General features: G+C 37.1%; 1 protein-coding gene across 1 annotated transcript; it reads right to left on the bottom strand.

Moving 5' to 3' along the window:
• Nucleotides 1-4098: 4098 nt before the first annotated feature.
• Nucleotides 4099-16771, bottom strand: RNF180 (ring finger protein 180). Its single transcript, XM_039384388.1, is given in 7 exon segments — nucleotides 4099-4450; nucleotides 4452-4879; nucleotides 4882-5058; nucleotides 9602-9688; nucleotides 11492-11618; nucleotides 12269-15147; nucleotides 16693-16771. Coding segments are annotated over 5 exon segments (1146 nt in total). The 5' UTR covers nucleotides 11594-11618; nucleotides 12269-15147; nucleotides 16693-16771.
• Between the last annotated feature and the right edge of the window lie 215 nt (nucleotides 16772-16986).

Genomic DNA, 16986 nt, shown 5'->3' with positions numbered 1-16986 from the left:
GCACTGGCTTGGCACTGGAGACTACAACAGCTCTGAGAAACTTCTCAGAGGTCTGTTAAAGAAATGCAGACTTGGCCCTGCACAGAATGGTTTCAAGGATAACCAACAGAAAAAAAGTAACTGTATCTCACATGAAAGGAACCGCATACAGTAATTTGGATGTAGCATGAAGCTGGAGATCAGTAAACAGAGAGTGAAGGGAAAGAAATTTGTAACCAAACACACAAAAATGACCACAAATAGATTCTGGGGTAAATAGAAAGAAACCATCAGCTGCTCTCAGTGAAGGATTTAAACATAAGAATGACTTAAACATAAGAGCAGGAGTGGTTCTCAAACTCTGAAATTAGAGTTTCCCTCTTTCACAGGTTGAAAAGCTTTATATTAATATTTAATCTTCATTTCTCTTTAAGTCACTTAAGGAAGATATAGTATTCCTCCAGGTCCTCATATTTCCCTAAGAAAGGTCTTAACTGAAACTTTGTAGATACTGCTTGACTACTCTAGCTGTGATTTTATTTCAACTCATTCCCTTCCTGATTTACTTTGGTGCCAACACTAAATAATGCTTTTAGCCCTTCAGCAGCCAGTTGAGAAATCCATAAATAGTTTGAGGATAATTCTTGTAATGAGTATCATCACAGAAAGAGTGACTGAAATCCAAGTGCATAAATGCAAAACTAAACTCTTGAAGCATTTACAGTTTCAATATAAACATGACAATGCAAGAAAAAGAATTGTACACCAATTTATAGATGAAAAAGAGACTTGCATAGATTAAGCGAACTTTGGTCAGAAATTAAGCCTTTGAAGCCTAACACCTTCACTACAAGACTGTCAGTTGCTAGAGGACATGATTACGGACATGAAAACTCAAGGCTGCAGGCTGAGATAACAGAACCTGACAGTGTGGATAAACTATGCAGTAAATCTTACCTATCTGTTTCTCCTAAGTTCAGATTAACACTGCGAGCATGAACACAAAGTCACTTCTTGGAAACTGAATTTCCAAGAAAGCATTAGTCACCTTTGTAAGACAAACATTGACGTTTTCAAAAAGATACAAAAGAACCGGTGAAGTGTCATTAAGAAATGACGCAAAAAAATGCCAATATTTTTTTCCCCAATGAATCAGGATCATTTCCAAGAGGATATTGCAGTTTTGAAGCTGACTATATAGCCTTCCTCTACGTAAAATGACTGTGAGGAGAAAGGAAATATAACTGGAAGAGCCACAAATGGTATTTTTGTCTGAGATCTTTCAGAAAATTAATACAAGCTTCATGCATTAACAAACAATGTAATATATAACAAGATATACTCAAAATGGAATTTTTAAAAGAAATACTTCATCTTCCTAGTTGTAGCAACAATAACAAGAACCATTACTAATACTGGCAATTCCTAGACTTAAGTAGTTATTGTCATACCCTAAGAATTTATATAATTATCGTGCACTAACAATATAATCATACCCTAACAGAAACCTAAAAATGCCCTGTGAACACAGATGTGCACACGCACACAAAATGCAAGCATCCCCCTCACAGGCATTAAGAGTAGTCCCTTGCAGAACAGACAGAGGAAGCTTGGGTCCCTCTGCTGTTGGATAGCTGCTCAGGTCTGCACCTACACCTCAGAATCTGCACCAGTACAAGCCTCTGGAGACAAGTGCATTTCAGGAGGTCACAGAATTGCTCCTATTTACAATGCAAGGTGTATATACTTCAATTTAATAAAATAGTTGCAGTCTGCCACAACACAACATTTATGGCCACACTTTGGCTTTCTGAAGGACAGAAAAAAACCCTTTAGCAGATAAGTTATCTCATAACAAAATAATCTTAGAAGAGCAGCCCATGCATTTAACAAAGAAATTCCAAAGGCTGAACAGGTCTGCTTTCTTCGACTTGCTTTCCAGAAAAACTTTAATTAAAGATAAAAATGAGATGCACAATACCTTTAATAGCATAGAAGATATTCACCTCAAATCAGTACGTCTTAAAGGAGCGCTTAAATTATATACTTCCAATTGTCATTTATCAAAATTCTTTCACTTCATATCCTCAGAGGTTTATGCTTTTTTCTCTTCATGAAGTTTTACTGATTGCTTAAGAATACATAGTAAGTATGTTAGAAATCATGGTTATGAAGTACCACAGATCAGCTTCCTATTGAAAGTACCACAGCAACAAAATGCACATTTTGACAACAAGGATTGTTAGAATGCTAAAGAAAAGCAACAGCAAGTAGAACTTACAAGAAAAGGGAGGATAGTGACACCAGAGGTGAGCTGCTGTGAAATGGAGCGTGTGGCAGCAGAGGATCATCTCTATTTGAGACACATCAGACTGTACAGAGGATGTGATTTTCTAGATTCACATATTCCTGGGAAGATATCTCAGTGATCAGAAACACAGCTGCACTATTCACACATGCTGCTTGACACAGTCTTACAAGTAGACTCATTTAAATACTCCATTCCATGACTGCAGATTCTCACCAAGGTTAAAGAAATCAATGCAAATTCAAAATACCTTCTTCTCAAAACTACTATTCAAACCCAGATCATTTAGTTTACATACTAATTTTATTTTTTTTCCTTTGTAAACCCTACGCTTACTGATGAGTCTTATCAGATTTAACAACTCTATATAATTTGCTATGTAATGTAAATAACTGAAATAATGTAGCAATTGGTTAAGTAAGTTTTAACAAGAATAAGAGTTGAAAGTATTTTCTTTCTTATATAGCACAAATTTGGAAATTTTGTATAACATTTTACTCTTGAAAGTAACATCTAACAAAGGTTAAAGTGTCTGGAGAGACTGCAGATGATACAACTTTGCAAATACTCATACACTGTTCTTGTGCATCATCATTGAGGCCTGGACTTTTTAAAGCCATTTTAGGGACTCAGATACCTAAGAATCTTTAGACTTATTAGAAAACCAGTATTCAGTATTAAGACATCCAAACCTTGGAAATGTTCTTTACTCTCAGCTACAGAGATGCATTTTACAAAATAAGAACAAATTTTGTTCAAAACGCCACAATGTCAATTTAAGTCTTTGGGCAAAACAAAAACCCTTCCCAAAAATGAAAGATGAAGACTCTTCAGTATGCACACCATATTGAAAAGTCTCATAGCATGTCCCAGACCCATTACATTTTCAAGCTGGTTCTCACATTTAACTGAGAGAGAGAGAGCCTCAAACTCTCTCTCTTCTCTTAATCTTGAATTCACAATGACAAACCTACCCAAAGCAGGAAAAATATCCCGAACAGATACTACTTATCTGATTAGTATGTTTGCTCTTGCTGATCACACAGTATTTATGATGACCACACAGAAATTTATGATGAGAAATCTTCTTTTAAAGGCATATATATCATTAGTCTTTCTACTAAGTTTCAGAGAAAACAAAAACTGTCTTAAGCATTTTGAGACATATTTGTGGCCTTTCTCCTTTGCCTTCCACCAAAAATTGCATGACTATCTACGGCCTTTAATTCTGTTCTGATTTAGATGGTTGAAAGAAGGAAACTAAGGTTGTACAGTTGGTAAGAATACATAGTATTTTATGTTAGATTTGTAGACAAAATATTTACCTACTAAAGACTAATATTTTAAGTAGCAACAATCAATTCTTTACTCACAGAAAAATATTTGTGTTATGATAATAATAAATGCAAACATCTTTTAAAACATTCTTAACCGTGAAGTTAACTCAAAATGCCATCAGTTAAAACTTTGGTAACACTGAAATGCTAGTTTCTCATTTAGAAGATTTAAATGTTTAGTTTTTCTTTAATCACTTAATCTGATTAAATTTCACTGTATTTCACTGCCTTTTCCCCCTCTTCAAATTTGTTATTACATCATAAAACAATAAGAAGGTCAACTCACTGTTGTTGGATTTTGCACAGAAAAAAATGTGATTCAATTATCAAAAAAATACATGTAGGAAGGGGTCATAAATTCTTGTTTGCAGGATACCTGACTCTGGACAGTTCCACATTATACTAGTATTAAGAGATAGCATAAAAAGAACGTCAGAATAAGTAAATCAAACTTTACCAAAAAAAGTAGGATAATCAATTTTCATCACCTACTTGGTTCTGTACCCATTGTTCTCACCGTCTTTGCTTTCTCCTCAGGCTTCTTTCTCTCTTTCTCAGCTTTTGGTTGAAGGAAATACTTGTAGTATGCACAAGACCAACAGGTGTGAGGTAGTCTTTGTCTTCTACAGCCCTCATAGGTGAAGAAAGTTTCAGCACAAATGGTGACCTATCAGCAACGATACTTGCAGAAGATTGTCCATGAGCTCCAAAATCATACTCACTTTCTGTTCCTCTGTGCAGTAATGTGGTAAAGGATGTAACTTAAAATTGGTTTTGTAGTTTGGCAGCACTAGAACTACACAGGTCCTGAAAAGAACTACCATCTACTGGACTCTAATTGCAAGCCACCCTGTGCATAAACAGGTGGGTTTTCATTTTGGCCATGGTAAATTGTTCCCATACTGCAAGTTTCATATAACACAGATGACAAAAACAGTCTCTCTCTGATATGTAAATCCAAACTACGTGATCTTCTGTGAAAAGGTTTTACAGTGCATGCATCATTTATAGGATAGGAAGAAGAGAGATTTCTGTTCTGATTTAATGCCCTTAAGGGAAGCTTTTTACTTTTCATCTCATATCTTGGAGCTTTTACTTCTAGACAAAGCACTTCTGTTAATCTTCCAGGACCATTATTATTTCTGGTCATGTAGGAAAGTCCTTGACTTTTGATTTGCAAAGTTGCAGTTACCACTTCGTGGCAGGTATCCTTGCTAAAACCAGACTGATTTTTGAGGACAGGCAAATGAGGACAGGTTTTCCTCATGATTTTGACAATTTAACAGAGAAAGATGGTTGAGAGTCAGTCTGAGTTTTGCAGAAATGTATATTTACTAACTGTTCACAGAAATATCTTTTGTTGCAAAAAAAGTTAAAGCCCACTAAGCAGGCCTCACAGAATGGACAGCGCGGTTTTCCAATTGTCCACTCTGCCTATTGACAGGAAAAGAAGAAAAATACCCATCATGTTCACTGAAAATAAATGAGTGAGAAATGATCACTAGACTTATTTTCTCCTTTAGTCAAAGGCTGAGAGACTTTACCGTAGAAAGAAAATCCACTACAGATAATCTTCTGGTCAAAACTCTGCTTGCTACTGTTAACTAAGAAATCTGTAACACACATTTCAAAATGCAGGAGCTTTGAAATATGTTTAAAACTTGTCCAGAGATAGAATAATGCTGCAATACTAATGAAAACATTAGATTCTTAAAGCAGTGAAATCAATTTGCCATTTGTTAATCTGGAACTGGCAAGCACAGTTTCTCTGTTGAATTTTCTGAGTGCTGGAAATCCATAAACTTGCACGGTGGAAGTACGGTGGAAGGAGATACCTTACAAAAAGAATATAGTTTTTCACTTTATTTACCCCACAAAAGCTTGAAATGGTACTTGTATCTTGGTGTATGTAGCTTTACAACACAATCTCTTTGCAGAGACCATGACAAATCCTTAATACTCTACATGGACACAGTTATTTTCATTATTTGTAATTTTATGAATTTAATTTCAATCCTGAAGTCACCTTTTCAAAAGAAAATATATGTCAAAAATCTTTGAACTCCTACGTAATTACACAGTTATTAGTACAACATATTTACACAACTATTAGTATTTTCAGTAAATATAGTAATCTGTCAAGAGAGACACTGTTGAGGATTAAAGTTATGCAGGCATTTGTAGGAGCAAAGACCAAATGAGAAACATTATCAACTCCAGTCACACTTTATTCACTAATGTTTCTAAAGTGAGGTTGAGCCATGAACACAGAAGCTGCCCAACATTTCTGGTTTAAGCACTGCTTTCAGTTGCAAATGGCTTTCAAGGTAATTTGGGAAGATTGATGACTGGTACTTGTCTGATTGAAAGCCATACAAAATTTCAGTAAAACAAATTTTGCAGTTTTAGGAAAAACCCCCCATCAACTTGTGTGGAAAAAAAAGGTTATTTTTCACACACAGTGCTAGAAAATGTTCTGGAAACACTTATCAGAGAAACTTACTCCTGCCTTGTGAGTTAAAACCTCGAAATTACATGAAGCACCAAAGATGTGCCTTGTATCACACCTATGAGAATCTGTTTAAATCTGGACAGGTTTTTAACTTGGAGAAAAAAAAAGATTAGTTACTTAATATATAACCAAAGGCCAGTTTACATATGAGCAAAGGCTTTCAAATCCTTCAAAATTCCTTGAACATGCACAATCTGTCAGTTTATGAGGCTGACCAATGTGTGCATATGCCATTACCAAAGACAAATTAGGCTCGTTCAGAGATTTACTCTCCAGCACTCCATTTTGAGATCACAGAGCACATAATCTCAGAATATGCTGAGCTGGGACTTACAAGGATCAAGTCCAACTCCTGCCCCTGTACATGGCCATCCTGAAGAGTCGCATCATGTGCCTGAGACTATCATCCAAATGCTTCTTGAACTCTGTCAGGCCTGGTGCTGTGACCACTTTTTGGGGAAGCCTGCTCCAGTGCCCAACCACCCTCTGGGTGATGCCAAGGGCTAGGCACTAAAATTAAGGGAATAGCACTTTCTAGTGACTTTATTGAGGTTTTCAGGCATGGAATAGTATCCTGGATTTTCAAATGGAGAGGAGGAATGATTCCTGAAGATTAGGGAAGAAAGCTAGGAGCCTGGTAAAAATGGGAATGCAAGAGACAGTAAGGAAGAAGAAGGACATATCTATGTCCCTTATGCACAGAGACTGAGAGATGAGGTGTGGTACCAAGGAGCCTGAGACTTATTTAGCATGAATTTGGCAATGGACTGTGAAAGCATTGACTCAGTAAAAGAAGTAACAGCCTACCATTGGAGGAGGTGGCAGGGGAAAAATTAGCAAGATCTGAAAAGGAGCTGAAGGTACACAGATTTAATGTTGGACTGCATAAAGACGAAAAATTTGGAATGGTTAGAAAAAGAAGCCAAAACAAGTGATAAGTGATGGGGAAAAGAAAATACAATAAAGGCCACTAGCAGTACTAGGTATATATGTACAATTATTGAAGATTATCTATACACAAATATGTGCATGAAATCCAAGGAGATCAGTTAAGAACAGGGACAGATGGCGAAAGAGAACCGGCTGGGAACCAGTGGGTTTTTACAGCCTGCAAATAGACTTTGCGCTTATGTAAAATGATTTAGCTTTTGATTCAGGAGTCATACAGGAGAAAATAACACATGATCACAAAATTATTCAGAGCCCAGGAGGATCTGAAGATAACTCAGAATTGTTTAAAAACCGCACACATTTATCCATAAAATCACAGGATCTTGCCAGAGAAGCCAGAGTTTGAGGCACGAGTTTCTAGGATATTAAATGACAAAGATGTTGAAGGTGTTCACAGAGAACTGTGTTCTCTGCCTTTTTCACCAGAGGAGCACTGCTCCTCTGCAACCTTGAGTAAATATGTCAAGTCTTTTCTGGGTAGTCTATGGGTTTTGTATTTCCCAGGTCTCCTAGCTGACCCTCTAAGTTTTCAAATGCAGAAGGTAGAGGTAAATAGAATTCCTTTACAGTTAAGTATGAAAAGAATAATATTACTATCAATATTGAATCTAATTTTACTGAAATAATATAACAGGCAAAGTACTGTCAAAAACTGCATCCTTTTGATTTAGGATTCATGATTAGGCAATTTTGTAAAGTGAGAAAATACCTCATGACCCATAATTTTCAATGCACCTCCAAGATCAATGTTTCTCAAACAGATAGACCATTCTGTTATTCATCATAGAAGAAAAAAAGACTGCTAATTTTAAAAATAATTTAATTAATGTTTAACAAAATAAAATGTAGAGCAATACAATGAAGGAAGAGAAAACAATTTTTTTAATTTTTAAATGCTTAGTTTTACAGTCATAACATTTGGTTTTTCTTTTTGCATCAATTTCAGTGTGGATTTGTTAGAACAGAAGTTACTTAGAATATAGTAAAACTTAGACACTGAAGTCTAAGCAGAAAAGAATGCAGATGTCATTTGCTTATCACAATCAAAGACTCATCAAAGAAAATCTGTAGGGCAAAAGAAAAGCACTGTTTCTGCTGCAAAAACTGTTTCTATGCAAAAACATTAACTTCCAGACCTAAAACAACTTAGAGAAAATACTCAACTGAAGCAATCAGTACAACAGGAAAGTTATGAGATGGTTTGTAATCTCAAATGAGCAGTTAAAACTCAAAAGCAGTGACACTGGCTTGTCATCAGACCTTTGAGTTTGTAGGATGGTATCTACTTTCTATTCATATGACATAATAGCACATTAAGTATAAAAGACAACACATGATATTCCAAAAACTGATCTCTTAACAAATCCTCAGCCCAGTTTTATGAGGAAACATGTTTCTTACTGATGCCAATTTTATGCCCCAAACAGGCGCGGAGAAACCACTCAGAGGCAGAGTTTAGGTCTTTGAGTAGCGAGGCATTTATTGCAATACAACATTGGGGAGGCTCCCAGCTCACACTGGACAAAAGAGCTCCAAAGTAGTAGCGAACATCTGGATACTTTTATACAATTTTTGCTAAGCAATTGCATCATTATTCAAGAATATTCATAATATTGCAACATCTAGTTTTAATATTCTTAACAGGAGGAGTTAAGACGGAGTTAGGGTCGCGGTCTTCAATTTGGGGAGAAACATGGTGGTAGTTCCTGTTCTTTGGCCTCTTGAAGGGTCTTTTTCCTCCTCTTCATTGCCATAAACTTTTGACCTTTCCCTACTTTGGATGGTTTCCTTGTGCATTTGGCAGAAGTTCCTGATATTTGGCAAGAGTACCTAGGCCTTGGCTCATCTCTTTTTCCTTATCTTCCTCTGTCTCCCCTCCACATGCCTATTTTATGTGTATGTTAGCATTTTTGGTTCTCTCTGTTTCCCTGTGTACTTACTTCATGTCCTTTGTGTCAGTGTCCTGTGTTCCTTAATGAGTTATTATCTCTGCTGTTCCTAAGACTTAGTTCTCTATGCTTTTGCTCAGAGCATGGATTCTAAATTAACTCTCTAATTCTCGTTCTGCTAATATCACATTCATTTCTCAGGCCTTGCTCTGCTTCATTACTGTCACTGTCAAGATATATGTTAGTACTACAAGATATAGCGAGCAAGACAAAGCAAACCCCAAAACACAGATAATAAATATAATATTAAGCATTGACAAATATGCACAGGTGCCCATGACAGTTTTTTGGACAAACAATACACTCATCTATAAAGGAGCAGGAAACAGAATTTATCACTTGTAGCATTTCTGCATACATTAAAAACAAAACAAAAGAAATCAGCATTTAAGAGGGAGAAAAAAATCTGTAAATGGTAGTGATAGAAGTTACTGAGAAGAATTCCCTCAGCTATAAGATGTCTGTAACATACAATAGACCTTGGCAGAAAAGTGTTCTTGAAACTTGTTCCCCTTAGTTATTTCACATTTTGAATGTAAAGATGCAAGAAAAAAAAAAAATCTACCTTTTCAATGACACATTTCACCCACTCTGGAATGGCATCTAAATTCACATTGCAAGAGTCCTGAGCAACAGCTGAAGTTTGTGATGTCTGTTAAAAAAAAAATTACTGTATTGATATTTAACATTCATGTGAGATCTTTTTCTTTGAATACAGCCAGAAGTCAGCTTCCCAAATTCAGTAAATATTAACAAAAGATTAAACTCAAATATGTTTATGCATTTTTTATTCTAAAAATCAGGTAGATGCTGTCAATAATTCTCTATTTCTGAATCTAAGGACATTGGACAGACTCCACAGTGGAGATGTAGGTGTCTGGAGGTGGTTTTGTCTTGTTTACAAGAACAGAGAGCATGCAATTACAGCTTTTCCAAGAATATTTGTAAAATGATTTCAGAAGCACTATCAATGGGCATAATTTTCCAGTTAAATCTGAAAAATGTAAGTTATAGTTTATAAGAAGACTGTGATCAGTACTGCACAAAGGACACACATAGTTTCACATTAATTTTCTAATGCTGTTTAGAATGACTAGCTGAGAAATCAGATAGTCTTAGCAACTTCAGAGTTTTTACTGATACAATGTGATCAACTAAATGGAAAAAAAATAAATCTAACACCCTATAGCATTTCACTAACTCATACTAAAATAAAAAACAATTACCTAACTAAAGTAATAAAGATGGCTGAAAATATAAGGAAATTCTAGTGAGAAAGTCCTAAAAGCAGTTGTTAAATTTTATGAATATAGAAAATGTAGGCTTCTATATTATGGAATATAAGTTTCATTCTGATAAAAATTGAAAGTGGGACTATACACAGAAGATAGAAGCTTTTAGAAATTCTCCAAGTATTAACAGCAGACAGGTCCATTTACCATGTCTACGCTATTGTCTCCCTCCTATCTGTGGAGAGTACCTGTACTTCAATTTGGATATAATTCTAATTTAAAGTGTTTATACATATTTGTAACTTCAAAATTTGTTTTAAAATCTGTTCTACAATTTTTCTTTTTCACTCATATTTCAGCTGTGTCTTTGAGTGAAGGTCTAAAATTCATCAGGAAGTCAACATACTGAAAATATCATTCTTCTCATCATAGTACTATCTTTGCCTCCCAACACCTTCAGATATAGCGTTAAAACACATTTTTTTATCTTCTGTCTACATAATCAGAGAAAGAGCTACTTCAGTCAATGATGGTGGATCTTCACTCACAACTAAAAGCGTCACCATGGGGCATGGACAAAGATACCCCCTTCTTTCCACTACTAAAAAAGTGGATACATTTTTTTCATTAAATGAGTTGCAATTCCCACATCCCTCCCTAAAAATCACTTCAAACCATTCAGAAAAAACACCCTCAAGTATAAAGCATGAAAATTATTCCAGGGCCTCAAGCTCTGTAAGTGGAGTGATTAAAATAAGGTTTATTAACAATACTAATTAAAAATGATCTTAAAAATAAGTTTGTTTCTGCATCTACTGGTTATAACCTTCTCCAGTGCCAAAAAGAATGTTGTAGCATTACTAATGTGTTAATAAAAAACACCAAGACTTTCTTTTCTATTTGCTTCTTCACTTTGATTCAAGATCACCAGATGTAAGCACAGTCTTTTTGGCATATTTGGAAAGACTCTAGATCCTTTTGATTACTAACTTCCATCATAAAACAGTAGGAAATACTCTGTCATAGTTTTATTCTGTATAATTATCTTTCTGTGTATTTTAATAAAGAAGATATAAATTACTAAATTGTATTTTAGCCTGGCAGGGCAAACCATACTTTGGACATACAAGATTAATTACAAAGTGAGGCTAATACTTCTCCTTCATTTAAAACAAACAGCACTGGAGAAACTTACAAACTCACTCTAAAGAAGGTATACTTACTTCAGATAGTTCTTTTCCATTGCATTTGGCAAGGCAAACAGAATTTGCTATGTATTTTCTACAACTCCAGCAACGCAGAACATCAGCCTCTTGGTTATTCATTATTTCAGCTTGTGATGTTTTGGCTCTGCATGTCAATTTGTAAAGACCACAAAACATACAATTTGGTCACTTGCTGACACTACCGCTTGTCTCTTGCTACCTTGAAGTCTATAAGTATTCTCATCACTGCAGAAGAGACTAATACTTTATTCACAAACATTCTTTGATCTTGTATAGCATACTACCTAGATGCTTTTAATAGTAAAGTGACACAGTTGGTTTTATTTCCAGGTTGCATAAAAGAATTAGAAAGCAACAACAACAAAACAACTAAAACCAAACCAAACAAAAGCAAACAAACAAACAAGCAAAAAACCTGTCCAATATTTAGACAAAAGACAAGGAACACCCTTTTTCACAGAATATGTCCATAGAAATAAATCATTGCTATCCTAAACATTAAATAAGCATACTCACATCTAATACCATATAACAAAACTGAATGCCAACATAAAACCATGCAAGACAAAGACTCCTTTTACAATATGCCCCTGGAGGCTTGCTCCTTAGAAGTTCTTTTGTGTAGAAGGATCAACGCTACTGGTGGCAACAGACTTTTTCACAGACCTGTATCAACCTCCCTGTGAATGACCTAAATTCACAGAATCAGAGAATATGCCAAGTTGGAAGGGGCCCACAAGGATTATCAAGGACAAAACAAATATTCTATTTTACTTTGTGTCTTGCTGTGTTCTCTGGTGTCTCTCTGGTCTTCTCTAACCTGTGTCCAAAGTCTTCCCTTTTTGTTATGCTTTCTTCAAAGGTCCTCCAGCTCTTCTTTCTACCCACTTCTGTTTTTATCCTCTTGTGCTAGCTACATGAAAAAATTAAGAAAATCTTTTTCATCTACATCTCAATTGAAGCCCTGTACTAGTTATGCTTATTCACAGTGCTAAAGTGCGCAGTGCTCAGATGGGGAAGCTGGAGTATAAAACTAAAAATCAGTATCAAGAGAATCTCTGTTCTACCAGTCCAAACATCTGATTTTGCAACTATTTTAACTTTTAATTTTTATTTAGTTTTCACTAAGGAAAGAAACTCTGAGGCCTTCACTATAGGCTGTCTGAAGAGCAGTTTGCCTTACTGAGTCATATAGACTTTTGCATTTTCCCTATTTCTACCTTTCTTTTTCCTCTTTGTTTTCTGAATCAAAGACTATGAAACACACAGAGAGGTTACTCATTATTTTTCATTTATGTCTGAGGCCTTCAATCAGCAGATTTTCTACTTTTTCTACAAATTTAAAGAGTCTGGAATACTGGATGAACAGAAATGTGTGCATAATTTAGTCTCCTGGCCCAGTGTACATGCAGCTTTTAACAACCAGATCCATTCTAGGCTTAAAAAGTGAAATTAAGGCAAACATCAAATATTTTCTTGCAATATCACAATAAATAAAAATAAATTTTTATTTAGAATCCATTAATGTATTTTAACATAAGGTGGCCAAGCAGAAGGCCAGGGAAGAGACACTTAGGTAAAAAGTAAGAATCTATACTAGTAACCAGTCTTGTTCATGACAAAACGTGATGATTCAAATGTTTTAACTTAAGCATGATATCTCTCAAGTTTTTACTACCCTACTTGTGTCAGTGCTGCTTTCTGTACCAGACACATTTCAGAACTGGAATGCATAAAATTATGAACCCTTCTATGAATGATTTTTTTAAAAGTAAATCCACACTGATAAATTTTACAAGTACTTTGTATCACTTTGCTATGATAACATTAGGCATCATAGGGTAGTGAAAGAATGATTATCAGTCATGAATTTCTTTATATCACTCAAACACCTTAAACCAGTTCTAATTAATTCTTCATAGCTTCTTAACACAATTCTAGAATTAATTAATTTTACAACAGCCCAGTGAGAGCCCCAAATCTAAGTCCAACCAGAAAGGACTGAAAGACTTTATTCACAAGGCTAGCTCAGACATTCTTTTCAGGTATAGCTGTATCCTCATCTATTCAAATATATTCTAGAAATGGTCTACACTTAGTGATATACACCTTACATATCTTTATATGCTGCATTTGTGTATTCAAATGGTATATTGAAGTCTCTACATACATTCTATTCCCCTCAGAGAAAAAGATGCTTTGCTATCTGTTGAACAGCTGCTTCATTTGAGGCTGATGATGCTCACTGGAGCAGGGTAAAAACCACTTGGTGTTAGACCCCTCAATAATCAAATAAAGGACTGATGAATAAATGCACTTGCTATATTTAAAAGACAAGGTTAAAGTAATGCAAACAAAGGCTCTCTAAGGATGACTGGCATTTGAAGTGATTTGAACATCCCTCTTATCTATATATCTTCCAAGCATGTGGTTTTTACTGCAAAATAGGTCTTTTCTTTTCTAATTTATTTTTACAGTTTGAAAGGTTCTTAGTTCAGCGTATACTGTTGATTTAAAACCACACTTACATAAGAGAAATGAGTCTATAGCACAGGTTGTAATTTGTGTAACTAAGAATGCTGATAGTGAACAACATGGAAAAAAATCCAGCTCAAGTGGATACTTTTTAACACTATGTTACAGGAGGCTGCGGTGTTTTTCTGGCCCAGCAGTATTTAAAAAGGAAAATTCCTGTAGATCTATTAAAATTCTTCATGCATGTGCCTTTTGCAGTTCTTACAAAGGACAGAAGAAACACTACAAATGCACGTTAACACATCGCAGAGGTTTCTGTTAGAGAACAGCAAATGAGATGTTTCTGATTTATCACATCAACATTTACTTCTATTTTTATTTGCACATAACTTCAATTGGAACTCAAATAAAAGCATATGAACATAGGATTTTGAAGCGGGTTTGTAGTTAAATGCAGTTCAAGTGATTTGTCTTTCAGCAAAAAGTGCCAGCATAAAGATAGAAGTTTTCAATTTGGAGCTCAGAAAACAGTGTCACCCTGAGTGGGCCTTTTCAGCTTGGCACTGGGCCATGTGTGTTTTGTCTGTACTGCTTCCAGATCAGTTCCTTTGTGTGAGTTCATGTTTGCCTCCAAAATAGCATGTAGACATATCTGAGTGTTAAAAAGCCTGTGCTCCTTGATGGATTTTGTTTGATGACCTTTAAATCCTTTCCTGTGATTCAGGACCAGTAAAACCAGTACCAGAGTCCTAAGATTTCTTTTCCAAGTCACTCCCAGTTCCCTTTTTTGAAAATCATTTGTCTAGCCTTCTTTTAGAGATCTTTGATGAAGATTTCACAACTTTCCAAAACTATTTCATTACCTTCTTATCTTTTATTAACTCTTTCCCTTGCACCTAAACTATATTTTCCAGTAATTTCCATTATTTTCTGTGAATACAGAGAACAAAAAGGCTCCTTTTCTTCTGTGCAAGAACATTTAACAACTTTAAACACTTATTATATATTATCTCCCCTTCAAAGTTGTCTTTGAGCTAAATAAATCTTTCTCACTTTCCTCATAGATCATGCTTTCCTGGTCTTCAACTGTCACCGTTATTTTGTGAACTCTTTCAAATGGGTCAGCCATTCTTCTTGAATACAAGATGCATGATGAACTCTGTGAAGCTTCACTAGCACTGAGGAAACAAAACAGATTATATAAATTTTCAAGGGAAAAAAAGAATGAAGGATGCCTATTTATATCTAAATTTCTTGTAAAATTCAAATTGCATAATGTATTAAGCTTTGGACATTTCTTCTTCAAAAACATTGCTAAAAAACTCCAATTAAAAATTTTTGAATGTTCAAAGCGAAGAACTAAAGAAAACTGTCTAAATTTGTGTTGAAATTTTATCTAGAATTTCAACTATCTTGCCCTTAGTTACCAAATACATAAAAATGAGAGAATGAGTACAGTAGCATAAGTGGTTATCAAGGTCTTTTTGTTCAAAAATTACCTGTGACCCCTTCAGAACACTGCAGCCATCAAAATTACAATAATAATTAGGTTGCAGAGAGAAATTAGGGCACAGAAACTTAAGCATTAATTACTGAGAGTCTTGAAAAAGGTAGATGAGTGTCAGCTTTGAAGAAGCATGACAGAGAGAAGCTAGATGAGCTGTCCTAGCAAACAAGAGTCCATACCATAAGTTCCTGCTTACAGAAAAGGAGAAGCTGACACTCCACCAGACAGAGAAACCTTCACGGAAGACATTAAGGTACACATAAAAACTTACTGCTGATTTCTCATCTCCAAATTATTTCTTCTTAAAGAAACACTTGAAAAAACCCTACTTAAACAGTGTTTCTCAATAAAGAAGCACTTACACGGGAAGACGGAAAAGAAAATGTAAAGAACTGTCTCCAGGCTGCCAAAGAAGAAAAGCAGCAAGATGCATGAAGAGCTGTGCCACCTGCTCCTGTGCCAGCTCCTTCTCGACTATGAACTGTTCTACCAGTTCTGCTACTGTTGTGTGATCAGCTTCCATATCATAGACCAGTAGCTGATTACAGAGGATGGACAGCGTGTGATACTCTTGTAGCAAGACTAACTCATGTAATTAAATGACAGTTAAAAAAAAAAAGAAAAAAAAAGGAAATAATGCTACTTGCAAGGTATTGCTTAACTTGCTAAAACCGCCTGCTGCATGATGCTGAAGTCAACAGGTCTTCAGGCACAGCTGGGATGTGGAACGTATAAATAGCTGTGACAGGGAACCGACCCAGCGGGTCTACAGACACAAGGGATGGGCGCCTAGCCGCTTTCTTCATGAGATCCCATGAGACCAGCACTGCTTGTTTCATGCTCTTGCACGTACAAACATTACCCGTTTCACAAAACAAAGGATGAAAGAAGCAGGAACACGGCGCCTTGCCCCAGCGTAACGCAAGTCACCGGGGGGCACCGCCGCAGGTGCTGCAGCTGCCCGCGGCCGCGCCCGCCGGTGCCCGGACACCCCTGAGCCCGCCAGGCCAGGGGCGGCGGTGCTGAGAGGCTCCGGGGGAGCGGCGTTGCTGCCGCCGCCGCGCCGGGCGCCCCCTCGGGCGGGCGCTGGGGTCTGCCCGACTCGGGCGCTCCGGGCAGGTGTCCTCAGCGCTCACTCCGCAACCGCGCCCGCCCAGCCAGGGCCCGGCTCGGCCCCACGGGCAGCGGCGGCGCGTCCCGGCCCCACTCAGCTCACCGGGCAGCGCAGAGGAGGTGGCGGCGCTGGAGCGGGCGGGGATGGGGTTGCGCAGTAGCAGCTGCTCCTGCGAACGGGAAGAGACGGGAGACAAACGGCGGCGGAAAGCGCTCCGGGAGCGCGGCCCCTGCCCGGCCGAGGGAGTCACCCGGTCCTCCCCGGCAGCTGCCACGTCCCTCGTCTCCCGGGAGCCTGGGACTCCGCCGGCTGAGGGCCAGCCCTGCTGCCGCTGAGAGGAGGGCAGTGCGCGCGCCCTGCCGAGCCCTGAGGGGGCACGTCCCGTCGCCTCCTGAA

Source organism: Pipra filicauda, unplaced genomic scaffold (assembly GCF_003945595.2).
Source record: "Pipra filicauda isolate LSUMZ 115617 unplaced genomic scaffold, ASM394559v2 scaffold34_size3990699_pilon, whole genome shotgun sequence".
Classification (NCBI taxonomy): Eukaryota; Metazoa; Chordata; class Aves; order Passeriformes; family Pipridae; genus Pipra; species Pipra filicauda.
This window is presented reverse-complemented; position numbering and strand designations above follow the sequence as displayed.